The sequence below is a fragment of the Akebia trifoliata genome, chromosome 2, assembly GCF_017979445.1.
Source record: "Akebia trifoliata isolate Shusen 1 chromosome 2, ASM1797944v1, whole genome shotgun sequence".
Taxonomy (NCBI): domain Eukaryota; kingdom Viridiplantae; phylum Streptophyta; class Magnoliopsida; order Ranunculales; family Lardizabalaceae; genus Akebia; species Akebia trifoliata.
Genome location: NC_141376.1, coordinates 24182354 through 24204317, shown reverse-complemented (window position 1 = coordinate 24204317; position 21964 = coordinate 24182354). Strand labels below are relative to the sequence as shown.

The 21964-nt window shown below is 33.3% G+C and overlaps 1 protein-coding gene across 2 annotated transcripts; it reads right to left on the bottom strand.

Moving 5' to 3' along the window:
• Window positions 1-7695: 7695 nt before the first annotated feature.
• Window positions 7696-21404, bottom strand: LOC147409944 (uncharacterized). Of its 2 annotated transcripts, XM_086432129.1 has the most exons (9): window positions 20964-21404; window positions 18862-19407; window positions 17924-18592; window positions 17512-17839; window positions 17006-17261; window positions 16687-16903; window positions 15664-16016; window positions 14940-15444; window positions 12704-13310 (listed from the first exon to the last, which is right to left on the bottom strand). In XM_086432129.1, exons 1-8 carry the CDS (start codon window positions 21054-21056, stop codon window positions 15219-15221), a joined length of 2688 nt encoding a protein of 895 aa, XP_086288255.1. In that variant the 5' UTR covers window positions 21057-21404; the 3' UTR covers window positions 12704-13310; window positions 14940-15218. The 2 variants fall into 2 exon arrangements, with proteins under 2 accessions (XP_086288256.1, XP_086288255.1); XM_086432130.1 differs by lacking the exons at window positions 15664-16016; window positions 16687-16903; window positions 17006-17261; ... (2 more) ...; window positions 18862-19407; window positions 20964-21404 and adding exons at window positions 7696-9558; window positions 11414-11633; window positions 11718-12065 and having other exon boundaries at window positions 12147-13310; window positions 14940-15223.
• Between the last annotated feature and the right edge of the window lie 560 nt (window positions 21405-21964).

Here is a 21964-nt window from a genome sequence, read left to right as displayed (position 1 = left end):
AGATTTTGCTCAAATCCCATTGAGATTTTTTTCATATTTTACTCAGACCTTGTTGAGATTCTTCTTAGATTTTGCTCAGACCTTGCTTAGATTTTGCTCAAATTTTACTCAATCTTTGCTCAAGCTGTACCCAGATTTTTTTTTAAATCGTTTGCTCAGTTATCTCACTCAATTTTTGTATTTTTTAAAGTTTATCATCTTCTCGTCATGAACGCACAAAATGGAGGCGTACCTTTTCAAAATGATCATTACACTAATGCACATGCTTGTACATTTATTGCATTTGCATTAATCAGGGAGAATTTTTAAAAATTCTAGGATTTGACATTGTCAGTGAGAGCTCACGCTCGAGGACCTGACAACTTTTAGTTTGTGGAGAGTTTTACTCTCATAGATCCGAACGTTCCGACAAGTTGTTAAATCCTGTTGCAAAATGAACTGTCACTGACTTTACCATTCAGATATCACACTATTTACCAAAGTAGATTTGATATCTAAGTTTGTTCCAACCCTCTGTCAAATAGGGGCATTTGTAAATATCTCATTTTTGCACTCGCCTGATTAATCAACTTGTCAATCCGATTGCAACGGTTCTCAATAATGGAAGAATATTCTAAATTTCTTATTTATTACTAGATGTGTTTTCAAAGCTTAGATGAAATATTTCAAGCAAGTAAACTTTAAAAATCACATTACGATAGAAAAATATAATCTAAAAGTATAAAAATCATCATTTTGGGATAAAAAGAAGCTTCAAATTATCAAAATACCACTAATATCAGAAATCTCTAGAATTTACATTATATTTAGGAAAATATTTTCGAACACATAAAACAACAAACTAAAATCAAATAAACCGTTTCATCAATTTTCACAAAATTTGATAAAATTACAAAAATACCCCTCATAAGATTCACAACCCAGGTCAATGAAATGTTGTGTTGACATTTACTTTAAAGAAGGAATCTGACTTTAAATGATGTGTTGCACGTACTTGGCATCTGAAAAAATCTTGTATCCTGATCTTTACTTAGTAAGAAGGATTTCAAGTTGATTTTTGAATTTAAGAAATTTTTACTTATTAAGAATATGATGTATGTGAGCAAAGGATTTTGATCGATGGTCTATTTAAAATGAATGTAATGACTATTGTACCAAAAATTTCTAATATTAATAAAATTAATTCTTCTGCTTATATGCTTGAGTTATATTATATCTAGCATGGTAGATTAGGACATGTTAATTATGGTTATTTAAAAAGATTAATTAATTTAGGATTGTTGTCAAAATTTGTTTTTGATGTTAATTATAAATGTGAAATTTGTGTAGAATCTAAGTTTTCAAAACAAATTTTGAAATCTATTAAAAGAAATTTTGAACCTTTAGATTTGATGCATATTGATCTTTGTGATCTAAAATTTATTCAAAGTAAAAGAGAAAAAAAAATATTTTATCACCTTTATTGATGATTGCACTCGATATTGCTATGCGCATTTACTAACAACCAAGGATGAGACTATGAAAATATTTATTAAATATAAACATGAGGTTGAAAATCAACTCAATAAAAGAATAAAGGTCCTAAGAATGGACAAAGATAGTGAATATGAATCATTATAAATTATGAGAAGGAAAAATGTCTTCATATAAATTCTTGAAAATGTGGGAGTGCCTAGTAAAATTAGGGTCCTAGTTCCTAAAAGAACCAAGTTAAGACCTAAAACTATTGAATGTGTATTTATTGGCTATGCAAAAAATAGTAGTACATATTGTTTTCTTGTACATAAATCAGATGTGATTGATGTGCATCAAAATATAATCATTGAATTAAGAGATGCAGTATTTTTTTAAAGTAAGTTTCCTTGCAAACTTATAAATGATATACATTCTAATAAAAGAACATATGATACTACATCAAATGATGAATATGATAATAATATAGATCATGATACTGAACTAAGGTACAATAAGAGAACAAGGATTTCTGTGTTATTTGGTCCTTCTAACTTATTTGTTAGAAAATAAACCCTAAAACTATAAGGAGGTCATATCCACAACTGAAACACCATATTGGAAAAAGACTATGAATAATGAAATTGAATCCATTATGTAAAATCATACATGAGAACTAGTAAGTCTTCTACCAAGAAGCAAATCAATTGGTTGTAAATAGATTTTTGTGCAAAAAATGAAATCCGATGGTTCCATAGATAAATGCAAGGCAAGACTTGTTGCCAAAAGAATCAAACAAAAAGAATATTTTGATTATTTTGATACATATTCACTTGTTATGAGAATAACATCTATTAGGATGTTAATAGCAATTGTTGCCCTATATAAACTTAAAATACATCAAATGGATTTGAAAATAACATTTTTAAATAGTGAATTAAATGAGGAGATTTACATTGAACAACTAGAGGGATTTATTGTCAAAGGACAAAAGAAGAAAGTGTCTTGTCAAATCATTTTATGGATTAAAACAAGTGCCCTAAAATAACACTAAAAATTTGATAGTGTCATAAGAAATAATGATTTCAAAATCAATCATTGTGACAAATGTGTATATTATAAAATCATTGATAATACTTGTATCATTATTTTCCTTTATGTTAATGATATTCTTATTAGTATGGTTATTATGAGGACTAATAAGAATATCATTAGATCCATTAAAAGAATGTTGACCAGTAACTTTGATATAAAAGATTTGAGTGTAACTGATGTTAGTCTTGAAATTAAAATTACAAAAACTTCAGATGGACTAATTTTATCTCATTCACATTATATTGAGAATATGTTGAAGAAATTCAACAATTTTGATATTAGCTTTATTAAAACACCTTTCGATCCTAGTAATAACTTAAAAAAATATATTGTTCCTAGCATATTCCAACTAAAATATTCTTGGATAATAGGTAGTTTAATGTATATCATGAATTGCACAAAACTAGATATTGCTTACTAGATTGAAAATTTGAGTAGATATATGAGTAACCCTGGAGTTACTCATTGGGAAGCATTAGTTAGGATTTTGAAATACATGAGGTATACCCTAGAATATGGGTTGCACTATAATAGATATTCAATTATACTTGAGAGATACAATGATGCCAATTGGATATCAAACTCTAAAGAATCAAAGTCTACTAATGATTATGTATTTACGCTTGGTATTGCAGCTATTTCATGGAAATCCTCAAAATAAACGTGTACAACATGTTCTATAATAAAATCTGAATTTAATACTTTAAATAAAATAAGCAAAAAAACAAAATGACTTCCTCATTTCTTAGAAAATATTCCATTATGGAAAAAACTTGTGCTTGCAATGTGTGTACATTGTGATAACCAAGCGACTATTGCTCGGGCACAAAAATTTATGTATAATAAAAAGTCATGACATATATGTTGTAGACACTACACTATTAGACAATTGCTCTCAAATGGAGTTATTTCTATTGATTTTATAAAGTCTTAATAAAACATTGTGGATCTACTTACTAAAAGTTTGTTTAGATAACAAAATATCATACATCGAGGAAAATGGGATTAAAGTCTATATCTATGAATTACTTCAATAGAAACCTAACCTAACGATTGAAGATCCCATGGACTAGGTTCAATAGGAAAATTGATTGTGAAACCGATAGCACTGAGAAGATTTTTCTTCTACCCAATTTTGTGATACATTAAGTACTACATACAACGAGTGTTTAAGATAAGCTAACCTATTAATGATACATATATCTTGTATTTACAAGTGGGGTACAATATGGTACTCTTAATATGATATCACCTGTGTGAGTATAGAATTGGGTCGGTTCTATAAGAATCTTAAAAGACTAGATTTTCTAGAGCACTCATGAATCTATGATTGTTCATGATCAAAATGAACACAATCATAAGAACTTATTGTGATTGGAAAGGAAATTGTGAAGTCTGTTGTCTTGATTTACATAAAAGACTGAATAGTTCAAAACTTATAGTCACTACTTAGTCTAATAAATTCGAATGACTCTCACTAAGGAAATTTCAAAGTCATAAGCTACCTCTCATGATGCAATACCTTTTCTATTGTATTCTTAGTATTTTTTAGAATATTTTATCGTATTCCTCATCTAGTTTGACTTTCTCCATTCATGTGGGGGATTGTTGGATAAATATGAGATTTATCTTAATGTTTTAATGGAAGTGGAAGTAAAACTAAAAGCAATACTAAAAGTAAAAGTGAAAGTGAAAGTGAAAGTTAAGTGGTTTGTTTGTAAGTTGTCGTATAATATTTTAATCTCACATCAGATATAAACGACTAAAGAGTGTAACTCTTATATAAAAATTCTCACGTAGTGTAGTAAGTGTGAGAGAGATATGGGTAAAGCCCACGCGCACATGAGGACACATGGGTTTTAAAAGGGATTTATTCCCATTGGTCCGAAAAATCTTTGTGCGTGTGTGTGCATGTGATGAACACGCAAGAGGCTGCAAATATTTGAATTTAAACCTCACATACATACGTATGAAAGGCCCACTTTTGCTTAAAATTTGTTAAACCTTCTACTTTAATTGTAACTCATAACTATTCTAAGAGACACAAGTGGAGTCAACTCGTGATTGTTCTAAAAAACACAAATGGTGTCTCAACTCTACAGACATGTGTGTCTATCTGATAGTCACAACCCAAGCATGCTTTTCACCAATCTCGGTGATTGTCCGGAGAGATACTTCTAATTCTATAAATTCACAATTGTTCCTTCTTTTGCATCGTTCATTTTTTTAGTTTTAATTTGCATAGTGCCCTTCTGATTTTACTAGATTTCTTCATGTGTCCTTGAGAGTACAAATCACTATACAAATTCAATTATAAGTACACTAGGAATGATGTCTTATACATGAGTGGAGTGTTGTATCCTGGGAGACAGACGTCTAAAGACTGTTACCACATCATAGGGGCAAAATTTATCTTAAGGCTATCGTGTCCAGTACAAGCCTTGCTCATTTCAATATTAAGATAATATTTTACAATATTTATAATTTATTTTGTTATTTTATTTCATATCATTTTCTATTTATTTTCTCTAATCTAACATCAAAGATATAACATAAGATACATGAAAAAAAAAACAATTGTTAAAACTTCCATTAGCACCCCAATTTTTACTATTAACACCCTGAAAAAATGGTTCATTTATTTTATCTGAGTGACTAATGTAAAATGACCTAAATATCCTCGTTTTTAAGCAATAGCCAAAACCCATGATTTTTGTCTAAAATTTTATCATCTTCAAATTGTGAACTTTAAGAGCAAATTATTTATCTCATATTCAATTCATCATATTCAATGCCTTGGAGAAGACCCTTGACTTTTTTACCCAAAAATCCATCATTTTATTTTCCAAAAAATCCTAGATTGCTCTTGAAATTTAAGGTTAAAAAAGAGAGATTACACTAGAAACATCTTCAACTTGTTAACCTCTAACAAAAATACATCATTCTACTCCAAAAATTATATCTTGTTCTAGAAGTTTGAAGGTTGGAGAAATAATCTTAAAGTTGAAAATCATAGTAAAAGAAAAACAAGCCAACAATGACTAATTTTGGGAGAAAATCAAGGGGTTTTCAAGTAGAGGTTGATGATAAGAGAATTTAGGTCATTTATGTTAACTTCATAGAAGAAGACCTAGGTCAATGGGGCTTGCCATCAGTTTGAAAACATAGTGTGTATCTCTAATATTGTCAACACTTTTTTTTTAATCAATAAAAAAAAAAAAAAAACTCTACATTATGTATAGTAACATACTCTAGCAACATTTTTGAAAAGTTGTAATCACGAATCTTTTGTTGTGGCTTGTGGAGCCTGATGGTACTATAAATCAAGCCACACCTTCACTAATATTATGTAAGACCTTAGTTAGGTTCCCTGGGCTATTTATATTTCTTGTTTTAAGTGAAAAAATGTAATCTATACCTGTGAGTTTTCTCTTCATAGTAGAATCAGTGTGATCCATAGACGTACCTCAATCTTAAGGGAACCATGTAAAATCTTTTTGTTTCTTTGTGTGATTGCATCTTGTGTTTGTTTATCGATTTGTTTTCTTATTTCGATTGCACCCATTTTCTCAATAACTAGTAAGAACTAAGAAGTTCAATGATTCAAACTTCGGACTGTGGAAAATGCAAATCGAGGATGTTCTTTATCAGAAAGACCTTTTATTGTCCTCTACGAGGAAAAATGAAAAAATCGACAAACATAACAAATGAAGACTGGGAGATTATCGACAGGAAAGCCCTAAGTACCATTTGATTATCTCTCTCTCCGTTTGTAGTTTTCAATATCTCTAAAGAGAAGAATATAATAGATTTGATGGTCAATTTGTCATGGATGTACGAAAAACCCTTTGCCTCAAACAAAGTTTTCTTGATGAAAAAGTTATTCAACATGAAGATGGTCGACAATGGAATTAAACACAGTCACAACACAATTGGAATCCATAAGATTTTTTTTTAAAGATGAAATTAGGGCCCTACTGATTTTATTTTGATTACCAAATAGTTTAGATAGTTTGGTAATGGCTGTGATCAATTTTTTTGGTTCTAATAAATTGAAGTTTGATGATGTTGTTGGCATCATTTTAAATGAGGACACTCGTAGAAAATCATCAGGATCAGTTGATACTTTAGGGAATGCTTTGCGTACTAAGGAAAGAGGAAAGAAGTTGAATAGGGAAAACAAATGCAAAAACTAATCAAACTCAAAAAAGAGCAAGTCCAGAATACCACAGGCAAAAGTAGATGATTGCTGAAATTGCAGGAAGAAAGGTCATATCAAAAGGGATTGCAAAGTTGCAAAGAAACTTGTAGAGATCAAAAACAAAGAAGGTAAAGAATCTATTAACCTTTTTTTATGGTAGTGATTCTGTTGCTTTGATTTTATCCATTGCCACACGAGGACATATGGGTAATAGATTCTAGAGCATCATTCCATGCTACTTTCCATAGAGGCATTTTATAGAACTATGTACAAGGTGATTTTGGGTAAAGTATATCTCAGGGATAATAAGCCTTGCAACATTGTTGGTAAGAGTGATCTGTAGATAAATCTGTTGAATGGGATGTCTTTATAATTGAAAAATGTGAAACATATTCCACAGTTGTAGTCGAATCTGATTTCAATATGACAACTTGCAAAGTTGGAGATACTCACCACGTTGATAAGTGAGTCTTGGAAGATGACCAAAGGGTCTATGATGATAGCCCATAGCAAGAAAGAGGGAACTCTATATGTCATGTTTGGGACTTACAGTTCTATAGCAGTGGCTTCTACAGGCTTGGATGCTAATACTTAGCATCATAGGCTTGGGAACAGGAGTGAGAAGGAGATGAAGGTAATGTAATCCAAAGGAAAATTATTTAGGTTAAAAGAGATGAACTTGGACTTTGGTGAAGACTACATCTTTGAAAAGTAGAATTGAGCATTTTTTTTTTTTTAAAATGATAATGAACTTGATAGTCAATGCATTTTAACCGTAGGCATTGTAATGGATCGAACCAAAAGAGGGTGTTACTACTAATTACTAATTATGCATTGTCATATTAACGTTGCAAGAAAATATGGTAAGGCATACATTAACAGAAGATACTGCTCTAGTAGGGTTGAAATGATAAAAATGAAACAGAACATAAATAAGACACTCACACTAATAAAAGTAAAAGATTCCTTACTAAAAGTAAATAAATTCGAAGTTTTGAATGCAAAAATATCACATTACACAGAAACCTTCTTTTGGCTCAGCTTCAAAATGTATCAATGAAGAAGGAATTGCTACTTCAGTTTTTTTTTTTTATATCTATATAATAGATCTGCACTAAAACCCTCCTTTACCAAAACATGCTACTTGAATCTCCTTCCTATCCTTAAACAAACTGCTGCTGTGAATAAGCGACCGTTTCAAATACATAAATGGGGTGCTAATATAACTGTCCTTATGGATCACCACCAACCCATTACCTATAGCTTCCAGTGCTTTCAAAAACGAATAAGAAAAGAAATTGAATGTTCTTATTCGACCTTTCCTCACACCCCAAAGTTTCAGAAGGAAGTTATGAGGCAGAACAGTAAGAATCCCATCATATTTACTCAAAACCTCCCCGACTTTGAAAAAATGCTCTTTCGAATTAAGACAAACGAGGCCAAGTAGGATTACTAACCTCAAAACCAAGGATTGATGGAACTCAAAGGCCTTCTTCATTTTAGATTTCTCAGACAATCCAAATTTCCTTCTGGACAGAAACTCAAAAACAACAGCTAATATGAAGTCATACAAGTGCCCAAGGGAATTCCAATCAGCTGCCTCTGAGGAAGATCTTGATAAAGCATACAAGTAAGATTCAGCTTCTTTGGAAAATACGAATTCGGAGAATGATGACTTGGATGTGAGAAACCAACCCCGCTCGATTTGGCAGGAACAAGTTATGAAAAGAAGGCATTCAATTAGAACCAATTGGATTTCAGGATCTCTATACTTAAGTGCATCCACGAATGTTCTTGATGCCATAGAGGCATCTTTAAATCCCTTATTTTCGTAATTGAACAACTCCACAAAAAATGACCATCAAGTTTTAACACACCAAAGTATTTCTGACACAGGTCTCTGTAGATCTCATGCTTGCCCTCATTCAAAGAGCCGACTGAGCAAAGAAATTTAAACAAAAGTGAAATCCTTTGTTTCCAAATGTCCCACACAAAAAATAGAATCTGAATCGAACAATAACCATTGAAAAATGAATCTTCCAAATGCTCAAACATTCTGATGAAGTCTGCATCACAGTCATTGCGAAATTGGTTGTTACCCAACTTAAGATAGGCTTCAAGAATCTTCCATACAGCAAAAGTTTCCACAGTAACATTTTCAAACTTCCGAGCCATTTTGATGTGTTGAAGAAAATTTGATATAGAACAGCTATTGTCAGTTAGAAAGTCTGTCTCAGCATTGACATACTTACAAAAGGAACTTGACACCATGTCACCAAGGTACTTGGCCTTATGAACAAGTTTCTCTATCGTATCAAAAGGCTTTAAGCGATTGCAATTGCTTTCCACAACTGAATGTGTCTGCATGGCAATACAAAAGAGGAAAAGCATTGAAGATTTTTCATAATCTTTAGCTCTTTCAAGCAGATGAGCAAGTTGTAGAAGATTTCCTTTCGTTCTTTCTAGTATGGAAACTTCCACAAAGTTTTTCTTTTCAAGCAAGAGATTGAAGCCATCTTCAGGAAATGCCCTAGCAAACTCAACAAATTTGTTAATCGAAAGCTTTTGAATGTCGGAGACCCAGCTCTTAAAATAGTCCACCAGATCATATTCTTCACTACCTGAACACTTTTTTAGGAATTCCCATCCGAACTCAAAAAGTTGTCCCTTTCGGCAAGCAGACAAACATTTAGAGATACATCTTCCAAGAGCATAACAAGAAGCTGCATCAGACCAAGAACCAGCTAAAGAAAAGCAATCACCAGCATCCTCGTATCTTGGTTCATGGAACTTCTTCAAATAAATCTCCCCTGTCCAAATAATAAAGGTGTTCTAAGGAACTGCTATGAAAGATTATTTTATTGTCAACATGCTTTACAGGAAGCATCATGAAGGCCATAAAAATATATCATAAATGCTCAATAGTCTCACTAATGAAAAGATCTTTTTCTTTTTCTTTTTTCTTGTTTTGATAACCAAAATTTTATTAAAGGACAATAAGTCCTCAAAGGGAACAAAACAAAGAAAAAGAGAAAGAAAATAGGAACAAGCGAAAACAAAACAAAAAAAGCACAAAGCCCCAAACCAGAACCACCCACTACTAAGAGACTCCCACCAAAACAAGAAGTCCTGAAAACGGTACCTCCTAACCTCATGAATCTGCTTACGCCAATAAAACAACAAACCCACACTGCTAAAGATGATCTCCTACAGAGAATGCTCTTTCCCTTCAAAGAATCGCCCATTCCTTTCTTTACACAAACCACAACAGATAGTCGGAGGACTAAAATTCCAAAGAATCCTCCCCTTAACAATAAAGTCTGTGGACCTCCGACTGTCAAGCAAGAAACGGATCAAACATAAGGCACACCAAGAGGTATGAACAAAGAAAGAAAGTAAGACCAAACTTGATGAGCCACCCCACAGTGAATGGGAGCGGGTGTGCAAACTCACCATTAGACTTGCAAAGAGAACAAAACTCCACAAGGAACACACCCCTCGCTCTGAGATGATGAAACGATATTCTAGTCTAATGAAAAACACACCACTCACACACATACCTTTTTTTCATAAGTGTTAAGATTCATTAAAAGAAAAGAAAGGAGGGAGGCTGAGATAGCCCCCCAAACAGATACAAGACACAAAAAATGAACAAAAGCAACTTCAAGGAGCTACAACACACACAAAGCATCCCATCTAAATACAAGTCCTCAAAGGAAACCTCCACAAAAACTATACTCAATTTCGACCAAAAAAAAAACAGTAGGCCTAAGATCTTTAGAATTACAGCTCGAGAGGTACTTTCCTTTCCCTGAAACGACTGTTTGTTTCTCTCAAGCTAAAGACCCCAACAAATCACCAAGAGAAGAATAGCCCAAAGGTACCTCTTTCTATTGGAAAATGCATTAAAAGTCCACCCCAACAAATCAACGTTTGTTACTAATATACCGTCACCAAGCCATAGATTGAAATTGGTTTTACTTTGGTCCTTTTTCCACTACATTCCATAGTTTTAGAATTCGTCGAGTAACCTCAACATTGATTGGATTTCAAGGTAACTTGGTCATGAAACTAGCAAAAAGAACACACATCAAGTCAACTTAGAAACTCAAACAAGACAACTCTAAAACTCAGCAAAAAATACTCTCAAGGTAAAACGAAATACTTGATTTTTCCCCCAAAAACCCATTGTTTTCAAGCTTTTTAAAATCGTTCTGAGGCTCCTGATGTTCCATCAGAGTTGGATAAAGAAACTACTTTGCTTCCATGGAACCTTAACTTCAAAAATTGGGGCTGGACCATGTTATTTTTTATCAAGACTTCCCTTGGGATATTTTCACTAAGCCCCAAACATTCTTGGCCATTATCCCATACAAACTATAAATATACAGTACAATATGCTAACAATCTAACAAACATCTTGGGTATGAGTTAGACCCAGTCTTGTATTGCAAGCAGATTGACTGGTGTTGAGAGGATTAAAATACAGTTGCTTTGTCACCTTGAAGAGAACTAATGTATCAGATGGAAATGTTGGCATGGTCCACATGAGTAATTGAATAGAAGTAGAAAAGCAACTGGCCATATGGGCATAAAACATAGAGCTGACAAATACTAAAGATTGAAATAATTGATGTTCACTAAAAGTCAGCAGTAGAACCTTACCTGCTTTTGTATAATTAGCCGACTTTATAATGCATGAGACGTATGATTCCATTTTTCCAAGTTTCTCATAAATCTCAGCAGCCTCACTCAATGAATTTATATCTCGATTGCGATCTCCATACACTTGAAGAGACGCAGCCTTCGCCCAATTCTCCCGATATACATCTCCAGATCGTTTGAAGCATAATGATGCCATTTCATAGTTCTTCTCATTAAACAACTGGCAACATCATAAATAACAGCATTTGAAAACCCTAATATTGGAAAATGCAATGGTACCAGATCCAATCCAAATAAAACATACCTTTAGACCACGTTCATTCCATTCTTGCGGTTTACAAAGAACTGCAATGCTACCGACAAACGAGAGGTCAAATTTTCTCAACTGAACAAGACCCAGTTTCTTCCAGTAATCAAATAATGGCTTAGCAAATGATGTTGTCTCTAAGATCCAGAGCCTTTCCTTTGTTCTGGTTATGGCAATGTAAAGTTGCTTTAGTTCAGCACACAGAACACTGTACATCTTGTTGTCATAATTAGGAACTATGGATGAATCAGAGTCTAGTAGAATTTTAGAATCCATGAATTTACAAAATGCCATCCAGTGGTCTTCTAAGGGAGAATTCTCGAAAAAATTGAACAAATGAACATCCTGCAGACATAAGAAGAGTTATTAGATGAGCAAGTACAAATTACAAGGCCAACCTTCCAGATCAGAAGTAATCTTGCTTACATGAAACTCCAACCCCTTGCATTCAAGAATGGTTAAAACAAGAGCATTACTTCCTATTTGATCAATAACTTTCTGTTTAGCATGGTCATCACGGACCAAAATGACCTGTTGTGCTCCAAATGTTATAAAACTATTGCCATGGATCCCACTAGAACCAAACAGATTCTTGAGAACATCAGCCTCACAGTATTCTATTAGCACAGGAACCTCTCCGACTCCATGAGCAAGGCTTGTTTCAGACTTCAATTTATCAATAGAGGTGGGGAAGAAATGGTACAAAAACGTCAAGACACTTTGTGCCAAGTTCAGGACACCAGAATGAGAACGGAAATTTTCGTGCAACTGGAAAAGGTCAGATAATCTTTCTGATCCATCAAGAAAGTCTCGATAGAACATGGACCTGATATCCTGAAATCTAAAATCCACGCCCTTTGTAATTGTTTGTGCTGTGTCACCAGAAAAAAGAAATCCCTCTCGAACATTAGAACAAATGTATTTGAACAACAAAAGTTGATTCAAAGTAAAATCCTGGACTTCATCAATATAAACAAAGTCCACCATTGCACCCCCATATTGTTCATCCCTTAATCGACAATGAAGGTCAATTACAAAATCAGAAATGTCATATTCCCTATTTTTTTGTTTCTTTTCTCATAGTCGCGATATATTTTATATATCATCACTCGAGTTTCACTACTTATAGTAGAATTTGATCTTTCAGACAAGTTGACATACTCCTCCTCTGTCATTTTTTCACCAGGAGCAGTTTTATCCCATCTAAACCCACCCTTTATATAAGAAATTATCTGCGTGAACACCAGCAGTGGGTCCAGTTTCCCAGTGAATTTCTTAGGCCAGTATCTTGTAAGAAAACTTTGAAAATCAACCTCCTTTCTTCTTATAAGCTGCTGTAAAACATCAGACCCGATAGATCGTTTATCATCAGATAAAACCTTTAGATCATGAAATCTATCAAAGAATGAGGAACTCAAACTTCCATCTAGCATTAACAAAAATTTCTGTAGTGAAATCACAAGAGGAAAATGCCTTTTTGGAATATCAATGAAGCTGTCTGGGATATCCGAAAACATCGATAAATAGTCCCCAACCTCATGCATCTGAGCTTCATTTATATCACCCTGTATTTCCCCACCAGAAACAACCCTGGATCCACATGAGTATGAGAAGATGAGACATAAAACTCAGTATTTTCATGAATGTTTACACAATAAACATACAGTTAAGAGCAGCTAAACATAACAGGAGAGATAATAAAAATAAAAATAAAAAGACAAGGATAGAAAAATATCCAAAGATATTGTTATTGGCTGTGATAGATTTTCAACACATTTAAGAACTGCTCTTCCTTAAAATGTCAAAAAACATTGCCTGAAAGAATTCATTCACATGTAGTGCAGAATACATGAACGCATAAGAACTTAATGAGATGAGACATCAAACTCAGTATTTTAATGAAAGTTTACACAATAAAAATACAGTTAAGAGCAGCTAAACATAACAGGAAAGGTGATAAAAATAACAAAAAACAGACGAGGATAGAATAATATTCAAAGACATTGTTATTGGCTGTGATAGATTTTCAACACATTTAAGAACTGCTCTTCCTTAAAAAGTAAAAAAACATTGCCTGTAAGAATTCATTCACACGTCGTGCAGAATACATGAACGCGTAAGAACTTAATGAGATGATGGAAGAAAGAAAAAAATTGTACTGACAAAAATTAGAAAAAACAAAATCAGAGTTTGTTTCAAATTAGTTGGTAATGACTGGCATATATTTTAGTTAGATTCTACACCATCTATACAAGTTATTTTTATGGCTAAACATAATGAAAGAAAAAGGTCATTTGTTTGGTTCTCATTCACAAAAACAAGTAACTTTATAATATTTTTGAATTATTTTAACATAGATTACCCCTCATTGAGTATATATAATAAAAACTGATCTCTAACAATAGCTATTATCTGCCTAAAATATTAAAGTTTCTTTCATACAAGCATGAAGTAGTAGAATCACAGTAACCCCCAAGAAAAAGCATGTCTAATAGCAAAGACAAAGCACGGGCTAGTTCAATAATTTTGCTTCTATTTTTATAAATAGACTGGTTCAATAATTCAGGACACCCATTAAGGTTGCAAGTCACATACAACAAGACTATATGGCGTCTCTATGTTTACTGGTTCATTTAAAGAGATCTCTCTTGCCAGTTTATAATGATGATATCAAAGATATGACAAGCAGCCATTTTCATTAAACTTATCTTAAAAAGCAGCCTAACACACCTAGAGAACTAATGAGAAAAAAATATGCATACTATGATGAGTCCTTACAATACAATCATAGTCTAAGATATAATTTTTTAACACTTAAGTATTTATTTGGATACTAAATATAAAAATCAAAATTTTGAAAGCTGTAATTTATCAAGACATGCATACTACATAGTTAATGAAAACTAAGTAAACAGATTGAAATCAATTAGTTAACAGTCATGACATTAACGCACCATAAAAATATGAATAAATGTCATAAATGATTTTGTTATAAAATCCCAAAGTAAGTGAAAGGGATTTTGTGATTGTATCATCCACTCACTTATGGTGTGATTTTACAAGAAAAACACTTATGGGGGTTTATTCATATTTTTATGGAGTCGTAATATCACAGCCCTTAACACAACTAGAACAAACATTTCACAATATATTCTAAAGATTACTAACAGAAAACTAAGAAGATAACTTGAATAATGCAAAAGTATAGAGGCTAACAACCTTTTGAGCCGAGTAATATAGTTCTTCATAGATGAACAAAGGTGAGGATTGACAGTTACAAATATCTGTCGCAAAGCATTTTCTCCTTGAACTGCATAGTTCCTAAAGCCCTTGTTGCAGTGTGAACCGTAATTGTCTGGACTAATACCATGAAAAGCAAGAAAATATTCTTGCTCCCTCTGCATCAGTTTCACGGCTGAAACAATTGTCTTTCCAGTCCCAGATCTTCCAAGTACAAAAGCACTTTTGGGGAACCTAATTATCTCTAATTCAAGGTCGCTAAGGATAAATGAGCTCTAACTCTTTCCCATCACAACCAGTTAGCAAGTGCTTGACATTTCCACAAGATAAAGAATGGAACTTCATCAATAACAAATTTTCACTAACTGTTGCTGTTTTCAAGTTTGAAGCCTTGGAGGTGTCAGTATAACAAAGAGAGCTTTGTGGTTCCTTATACTTGATGAAATCAGAACAAATATTCCAAGATATTGGCAATACCAGATCCCTGATCGTAAAAAAGAAGTACAGAAGGAATTAGGGTGAGCTTTCAATAGGAAAACACTTGTTATGGTATCAGAAGTAAGAAGTTTATAATAAAAAAACAGGAATTGAAATTTATTAAATGACATGATTCATCATTTCTAGGTACGAACATATAGAATGGTTGTCACACATCTAAATTCTATATGTGCCTATACAAAACTTAAAAGGTGAGAAGGACTACCCTTCACATTTTTCCATCATGCAACGGTCCATGTAATTATTAGAATACAATGAGATCATTTTTTCAAGCTTCGCCACAAGTACTGGAATCTCCACAAGGGGTAAAACATCCCATACCCTCAACACTTGGATAAAATGTGAATCCTTGTGAATATCAATAGTACAAACCAGATATAATCCCTGCACCCTGTATTGTTTCACATATTTATACGAAGGCGGATTCAATGAATATAGGCATCTATGCTTTGGACGCCAACCACTTGCCAGCCTCAATAAAAATCCAACTACTAATTGCTTGCAGAATATAGTCTTCAATGCAACGAAAGATCGCTTGAAGTCATCACTGAATAGAATCTGTAGAAAAAAAAATTGCATTAAGTACTATTATTAAATTTTTTCAACAGAAAAAAAAAATTTTGAATAAAAAAAAAATTTATTAAGAGAAAATGAAGCAAGTGGTCAAGGTAAGCATACAAACAAAAAAAAAACCAGAAGACAACATGGGAAACAGAAAGCACCTAAAAAGGCTGTGCAACAGGCAATTTATGCTACAAATCTCAAATATTACAAAATTGATCCCTTCTAAAGAGAATCTTCGAAGAAAAGCTCCTACAATAGCCTACAAAATTTGCACCAAATTATGTGTGTGTGTGTGAGTGAGAGAGTGAGAAAGAGAGAGATATTGGAAAGAACTTTAGGGCCCAAACAGAAGAAGGAAATAGAGGAAAAAATACACTAAACGAAGAACGGCAGTGCAGTTGGTTATTTTGAGTTTAAACAACTAGAAGTCTAATAGCACATGAAACAATTGTATGGAAAACCTTCTGATTTTAGGATCCAGTGCACATTTTAAAATTTAGGGACAAAAACAACTTATACTAGCCAACTGATGAACGGGCTTTTACTCCATTCCCAGATTATCTAGGCCCTTGAACATTTCTCACAAAATGAAGACAAATAAAAGGAAGGTGTTTGTAAAATTGGGTCCACTGAACGAAAATTATACTAAGACCTTAGAACCCACCTTCCACTTTGTGCCATTAAAAAGGGCAGAGTCATGATTCAACAGATCATCAAGTTCATTAAGTTCACGTTTAACCTTTAGTATGACTCCAGCTATGTTTTTATCCTCTGCAACATTAAAAAAACAACCACGTTCCTTTGCATCAAACACAAGTTCTTGCCAAATTGAGTGACTTTGAGCTAAAGTGCACCCATTTCCAACAATCCACAAACATTTCCTGCATGGATGAAATTGAGATTGACTTAGAGATCCGCAATCTAAAATCTATAACCAAAATAATAGAAGAAAAGTTATCGATTGTTTGATGAGTAAAAGATACCTTGCCCTTGTCAAGGAAACAGTTGTGTGATAATGGTCAGAGAGTAGTCCAATAGAACCATCATCATTGCATCTGGCCGTAGATATTATAATGATATCCTCCTCGCTGCTAGAAATTCCATCAAAACTCCTCACACGCAATGAAAAGTCACAGTTAGACTTAATTTTGTCTGTCAACATCTCCTGGATAATCTGAACTTGAGCTTCATAGGGAGTTATCACACCAATGCTAAGCTTGGTACCAGAAGTTAACCGAGCTGTAGAACAATGTGGTTAAACCATGAAACTTTATACAAGACAGACTCTCATTTAATGTAACATTTTTTTTTAAAAGGCAAACAAATTATATCATTGACAGATTATTACAGATGTCGAACATTTGAACCAAATAGCAAAATGGGTAAAAGGAAAGTATAGCTGTACTTCAAATAGGAACTGTCACAGAAATGTTGAAACATACCAATCAAAGGTCTTGATCATAACTAAACAATAACTTGAACTACGTACCTTGAAAAAGTTTCACCAAAATCTTGCAAATAATTGCTGCTTCCACCACATTTTTAAAGTTCTCTCCATTTTCATTTGGTATTTCTCTTCCTTCGGCAACATCTAAAAATGAGTATGAACGGTAAATGTGCTCTGGAAGATAACACTTCGAATAGTTCCTTTGCATGACATTGCGACCATCTAAAAGCTTTCCATCAAAAAGATTTTTATTTGGGAAGGAGCTTATTGAAGGGTGCATTCGATACTGTGTAGCGAAATGTTTCCTTGGAAGACCTAAAGAACCCAACCTTTCAAAAAGACTCCTTCCAAAACCAACACCTTCTGATATCTGACATGTAGAAACCAAGGAAGAAAATTGTTAATGTTAAAACAAAAACATTCAAGAAAATGAACAAACAAACAAGACTCGAACCTTGCTTGCAACACTTGATGGTGACTCGTAATCATTCCCCACAAGCAGAACATGTCTTAAGCCATTAATTTGCAATGGAACAATTGACTCACATTCTTTAACTTGAGCTGCGTCATTTATAATTAATAGATCTATGGAAGCACTTCCCTTCAATGATTGTAAAATGGATAAAGAAGAGACAGTGCAGAAAAAGAGAAGATATTTCTCTAAACAAAAAGATTCAATCCACTCTCTTTCAGTTGCAATGGGTACTATGATATTTTTCTTCGGAAAAATCAAAATGTCAAGCAACTTATCTGGTAAAATGTCAGATAGTTCCTTGCTACTATCATTAAATAGTACAATTTCTGCTTGATCAAATCCTTCAACAAACTTCAGAAAATGTGAAGCTAGCTCCACAACAGAAAATATTGTTGGAGCACATACTAGAAGTCTGCATTTTAAGCTCATAACAACCCATAAAATTGTACTAACAACCCTGGTTTTTCCCGTACCAGGTAAGCCAGAGATCTCTTGGATTGACAGTGAATGAACACACCTCATGGCAGAAACCGTTGAATGAACGGCATCAATTTGTGTCTCATTTAATTTTGCTTTCAATTTCATAAGCAACTTTTTGTCAAGAACATCTTCAATTTGAAGATGGGAACATGCACATTGTTTCTGGACCTGCGCCAATGATTACGTAGCATTAATGTATGATTTAAATGGACCTAAAAAATAGTAACACTAATCAGAGAAATAATACTAATACTAATAATAATAATAATAATAATAATAAGGTGGATTTCTAAGAGACCCTACACAATAGAATCAAAGGAAATTCACAAGTACAACTACTGTAAATATAGTGCTTTCTATACATCATTAAAGAATTTTGTAAAAAAAAAAAAAGATAATAAGCAGCCAGAACATCGAGATCAGAAGACGATACTAACCAAGCTTTCGTAGCACAAAGTCTTCTTGAGCAAATCCATATTGGACAGTGGGTCATCCCCATCCACATTCAATGAAGTCCAAATCTGGCTGATTTTTGTAATATTCATAAGGAAAACTGCAAATAAACATCTAACATCACCCTTAATTCCGGTACTTCCAGATGTACCCAAATTGGCTTTACAATTCTTTCCATCATCACCTATCCCAACCTCACTAACTGCAGCTAAGCAAGAAGACAGTACACCTCTGTTTAGCTCTTTATCATCTTTTGGTATCGCAGTAGATAAAAGAATAATATCACCAACACTGGGCGCATAAACCATGCCATGCTCTGCACCATATTTAAAACAACTGAAGTTGATTTCATTATCATGCAACAATTCCACAGTAGCACTATATTTCTCCACAGAAATTCCCACCCAGGTAGACTCACAGACAACATTTAAACATGAGGCCAACTCCGCTCTAGCTTCCTCAAGCAGAGGATAACGAAAAGATTTTAAATAATGATTTTCGTTTGAGAATCTTGTTGGAATCAAATTCCCCTGCAAAATCACAAAAGCACTTTCATATATATTAATCAACCAAATACAGTAACCAAAAGGAAATTATGTCAAATAAATGTGCCACAAGGGTGCGAATCTTAATAAACCCGATAAATAAACAATAGATAGAAAATAACATATTTAAATTAACCAAAAGTTTCAAGCAACATTTAACAAGCATTATAAATCATAACCCCTAACACTAACCAGCAAGATATTTCACACGGACGACGTGCGCGTTCACACACACAAACATAAATAGATAAAGAGTTGTCCTAGAGTGACTGCGTAGAACACTGCATTCAACGCTAAGATGGCATGGAGATGTGAATAGAACCATAGATGCTTTTCACCCATATCTCAAGGAAAATCAACTATAGTTCGTGCATACCTCCATGTCAGCTCAGTGTCAAAAGCAGTGTTCTGCACTGTCAATTTAGCATTTTTGATAGATAAATGCTAGAATTCATGTTCGCGGGTGGTTTGTTAAGTGTAATAAACTGAGCTATATGGACATAGTGGGAGGAAAGTTTAATCATTGCACAGCTGTTTCAATCCGTATATCCAACATGAGAAATTTCTTGATGGTTGTAGGTTCTAAAGCAAATGACGGAAAGGATTCATAAAAATTTATCCACTAAAAACAAATGAATTTGGTTAAATTGCATGAGATATTCCACGGAGAATCACAGCTAACTCTCTCCAGTTGTTGAGCATATATGGGTGGTTTATAACATGGAGAAAAGTTACCATTACAATGTAGGTAGCCATTAAATGTTGAAGGGTGATTACTGTTATAAAGCCATTATAACAATCATTATGGCATTCCATTTTTTTTTTTCCTTCTTCTTGATCGGTAAATCTCGTTCAATTTGATTCCAATAAAAAACCATTCCTAGCTTAACCGATACTATAATTGACAACATAACAGAAAAGAAAACTGCATAATCTCACTTAAAATAGAATGAATGAAGCAGACCAAGAAATGCTCTATATAGTCCATTTTTAAATGGAAAAACATATCATAATAACAAACATCTTTACTTTGGTCTTCCATATAGAATAGAAAGAATAACCAAAATGCTCTCATCTTCAATCTCTATTGCCAAAATCCCTCGACTTTCCTCCCAAACATGTCTTCTTCAACCTCTAGTGTAAATGAGTTTCTATGTAAGAGCTTGAAGACAATGGAACGAAGATTTTCTGGAACAATGAGTTCTCTGCAGAGGTTGAAGAATAGGACATTCCGGTAATTTTATCTCAGTCTCTAATGAAAGACCAATGTCAAAGGGAGTATGTCACCAGTTTGAAAATCCAGGAGAGAATCTCTAATTTTCAACAAAAATCGGAGTGATAACTGGAAAAATAAATAAATAAATAAACCGATAAATTCACATGAGATAATTACAGGATGAACTTCGGAAAATTTTCAACTTTTTATAGGTTTACCACTTCAGTTTCAACTTTTTAAGATCCATCAATTTCACGAATTTCTATTGTTTTACAATTATAAACACAGATAGAAGAAAGAAAATTTACAGAAGTGAGAATCAAACCTTATCTCTCAGAAGATTTTGGTTATTAATTTCCTCGATCGGCCAATCAAGAACATAATCAACAAGTTTGTTTCTCCGTCTGATCTCACTCATCTCCACGTGACCAATATAATTAGGTTTCAATCCAGAAACTTAACCTTATTTCTCGAACGCATAAGATAAATTGAAGAAACTTGGAAGCTCTCCACCTTACAAATATCACAGAAGTTTGAGAGACCCGAAATGAGTTTGAGAAGAACATTTTCAGCTTCAAATACTGAATTAAATTCATTGGAACTGTAATTGAAGAAGTTCAGTGATCGAAGAGGACAGAGAGAGAGAAGGAGCTCGAAAGACGAAGTAATTTTAGCTTCGTCTGCTAATCATAAATCATAGATTTAACACAGAACCGTAGATCATGTAAAATCATAAATCTTGAATTTGGTGACGCCCGCGACATACGCCCCATATCACATAACCGTGTATCGTTTGCCTCGACATATGCAAAATCATTAAAATTATCTGTGCATCCCGAGGCAAATGATCTACCGTTCTGTGATGGGAGTGTGTCATATTATCATGACTCAAAATTAGGGGTGTCAATGAGTACCCCTTTAACCGAAATGGAATCCGAATCGGAATCAAATACCCCAGTTCCGGATTCTTTTTTATTGGAACTGATTAGAATCAAGTCTAAATGAAATCGAGCCGTTAGATTCTATCGAATAGGTACTCGGAACCGATTTATTTTCATGCTATAAATGATTTAAAGTATTATTTTATTTCAAAAATAAATGTATGTTACGTAAAATTCTTCAATTTTTCATATAAATTATCAATTGAAACTTAAAATGACTTACTCTTCTAAAAAATTATTCCTTTTAAAGAGAATTATCAAAAAAATCTAATTTAAATATTATTTATCAAAAAAGTAATAATTTTTGTAAATTTATCGGAAGGAACCTATTTCGACATTTAAACGGTCAAAATATTTTTTTATTTTTGTAAATTTGTCTAAAGGA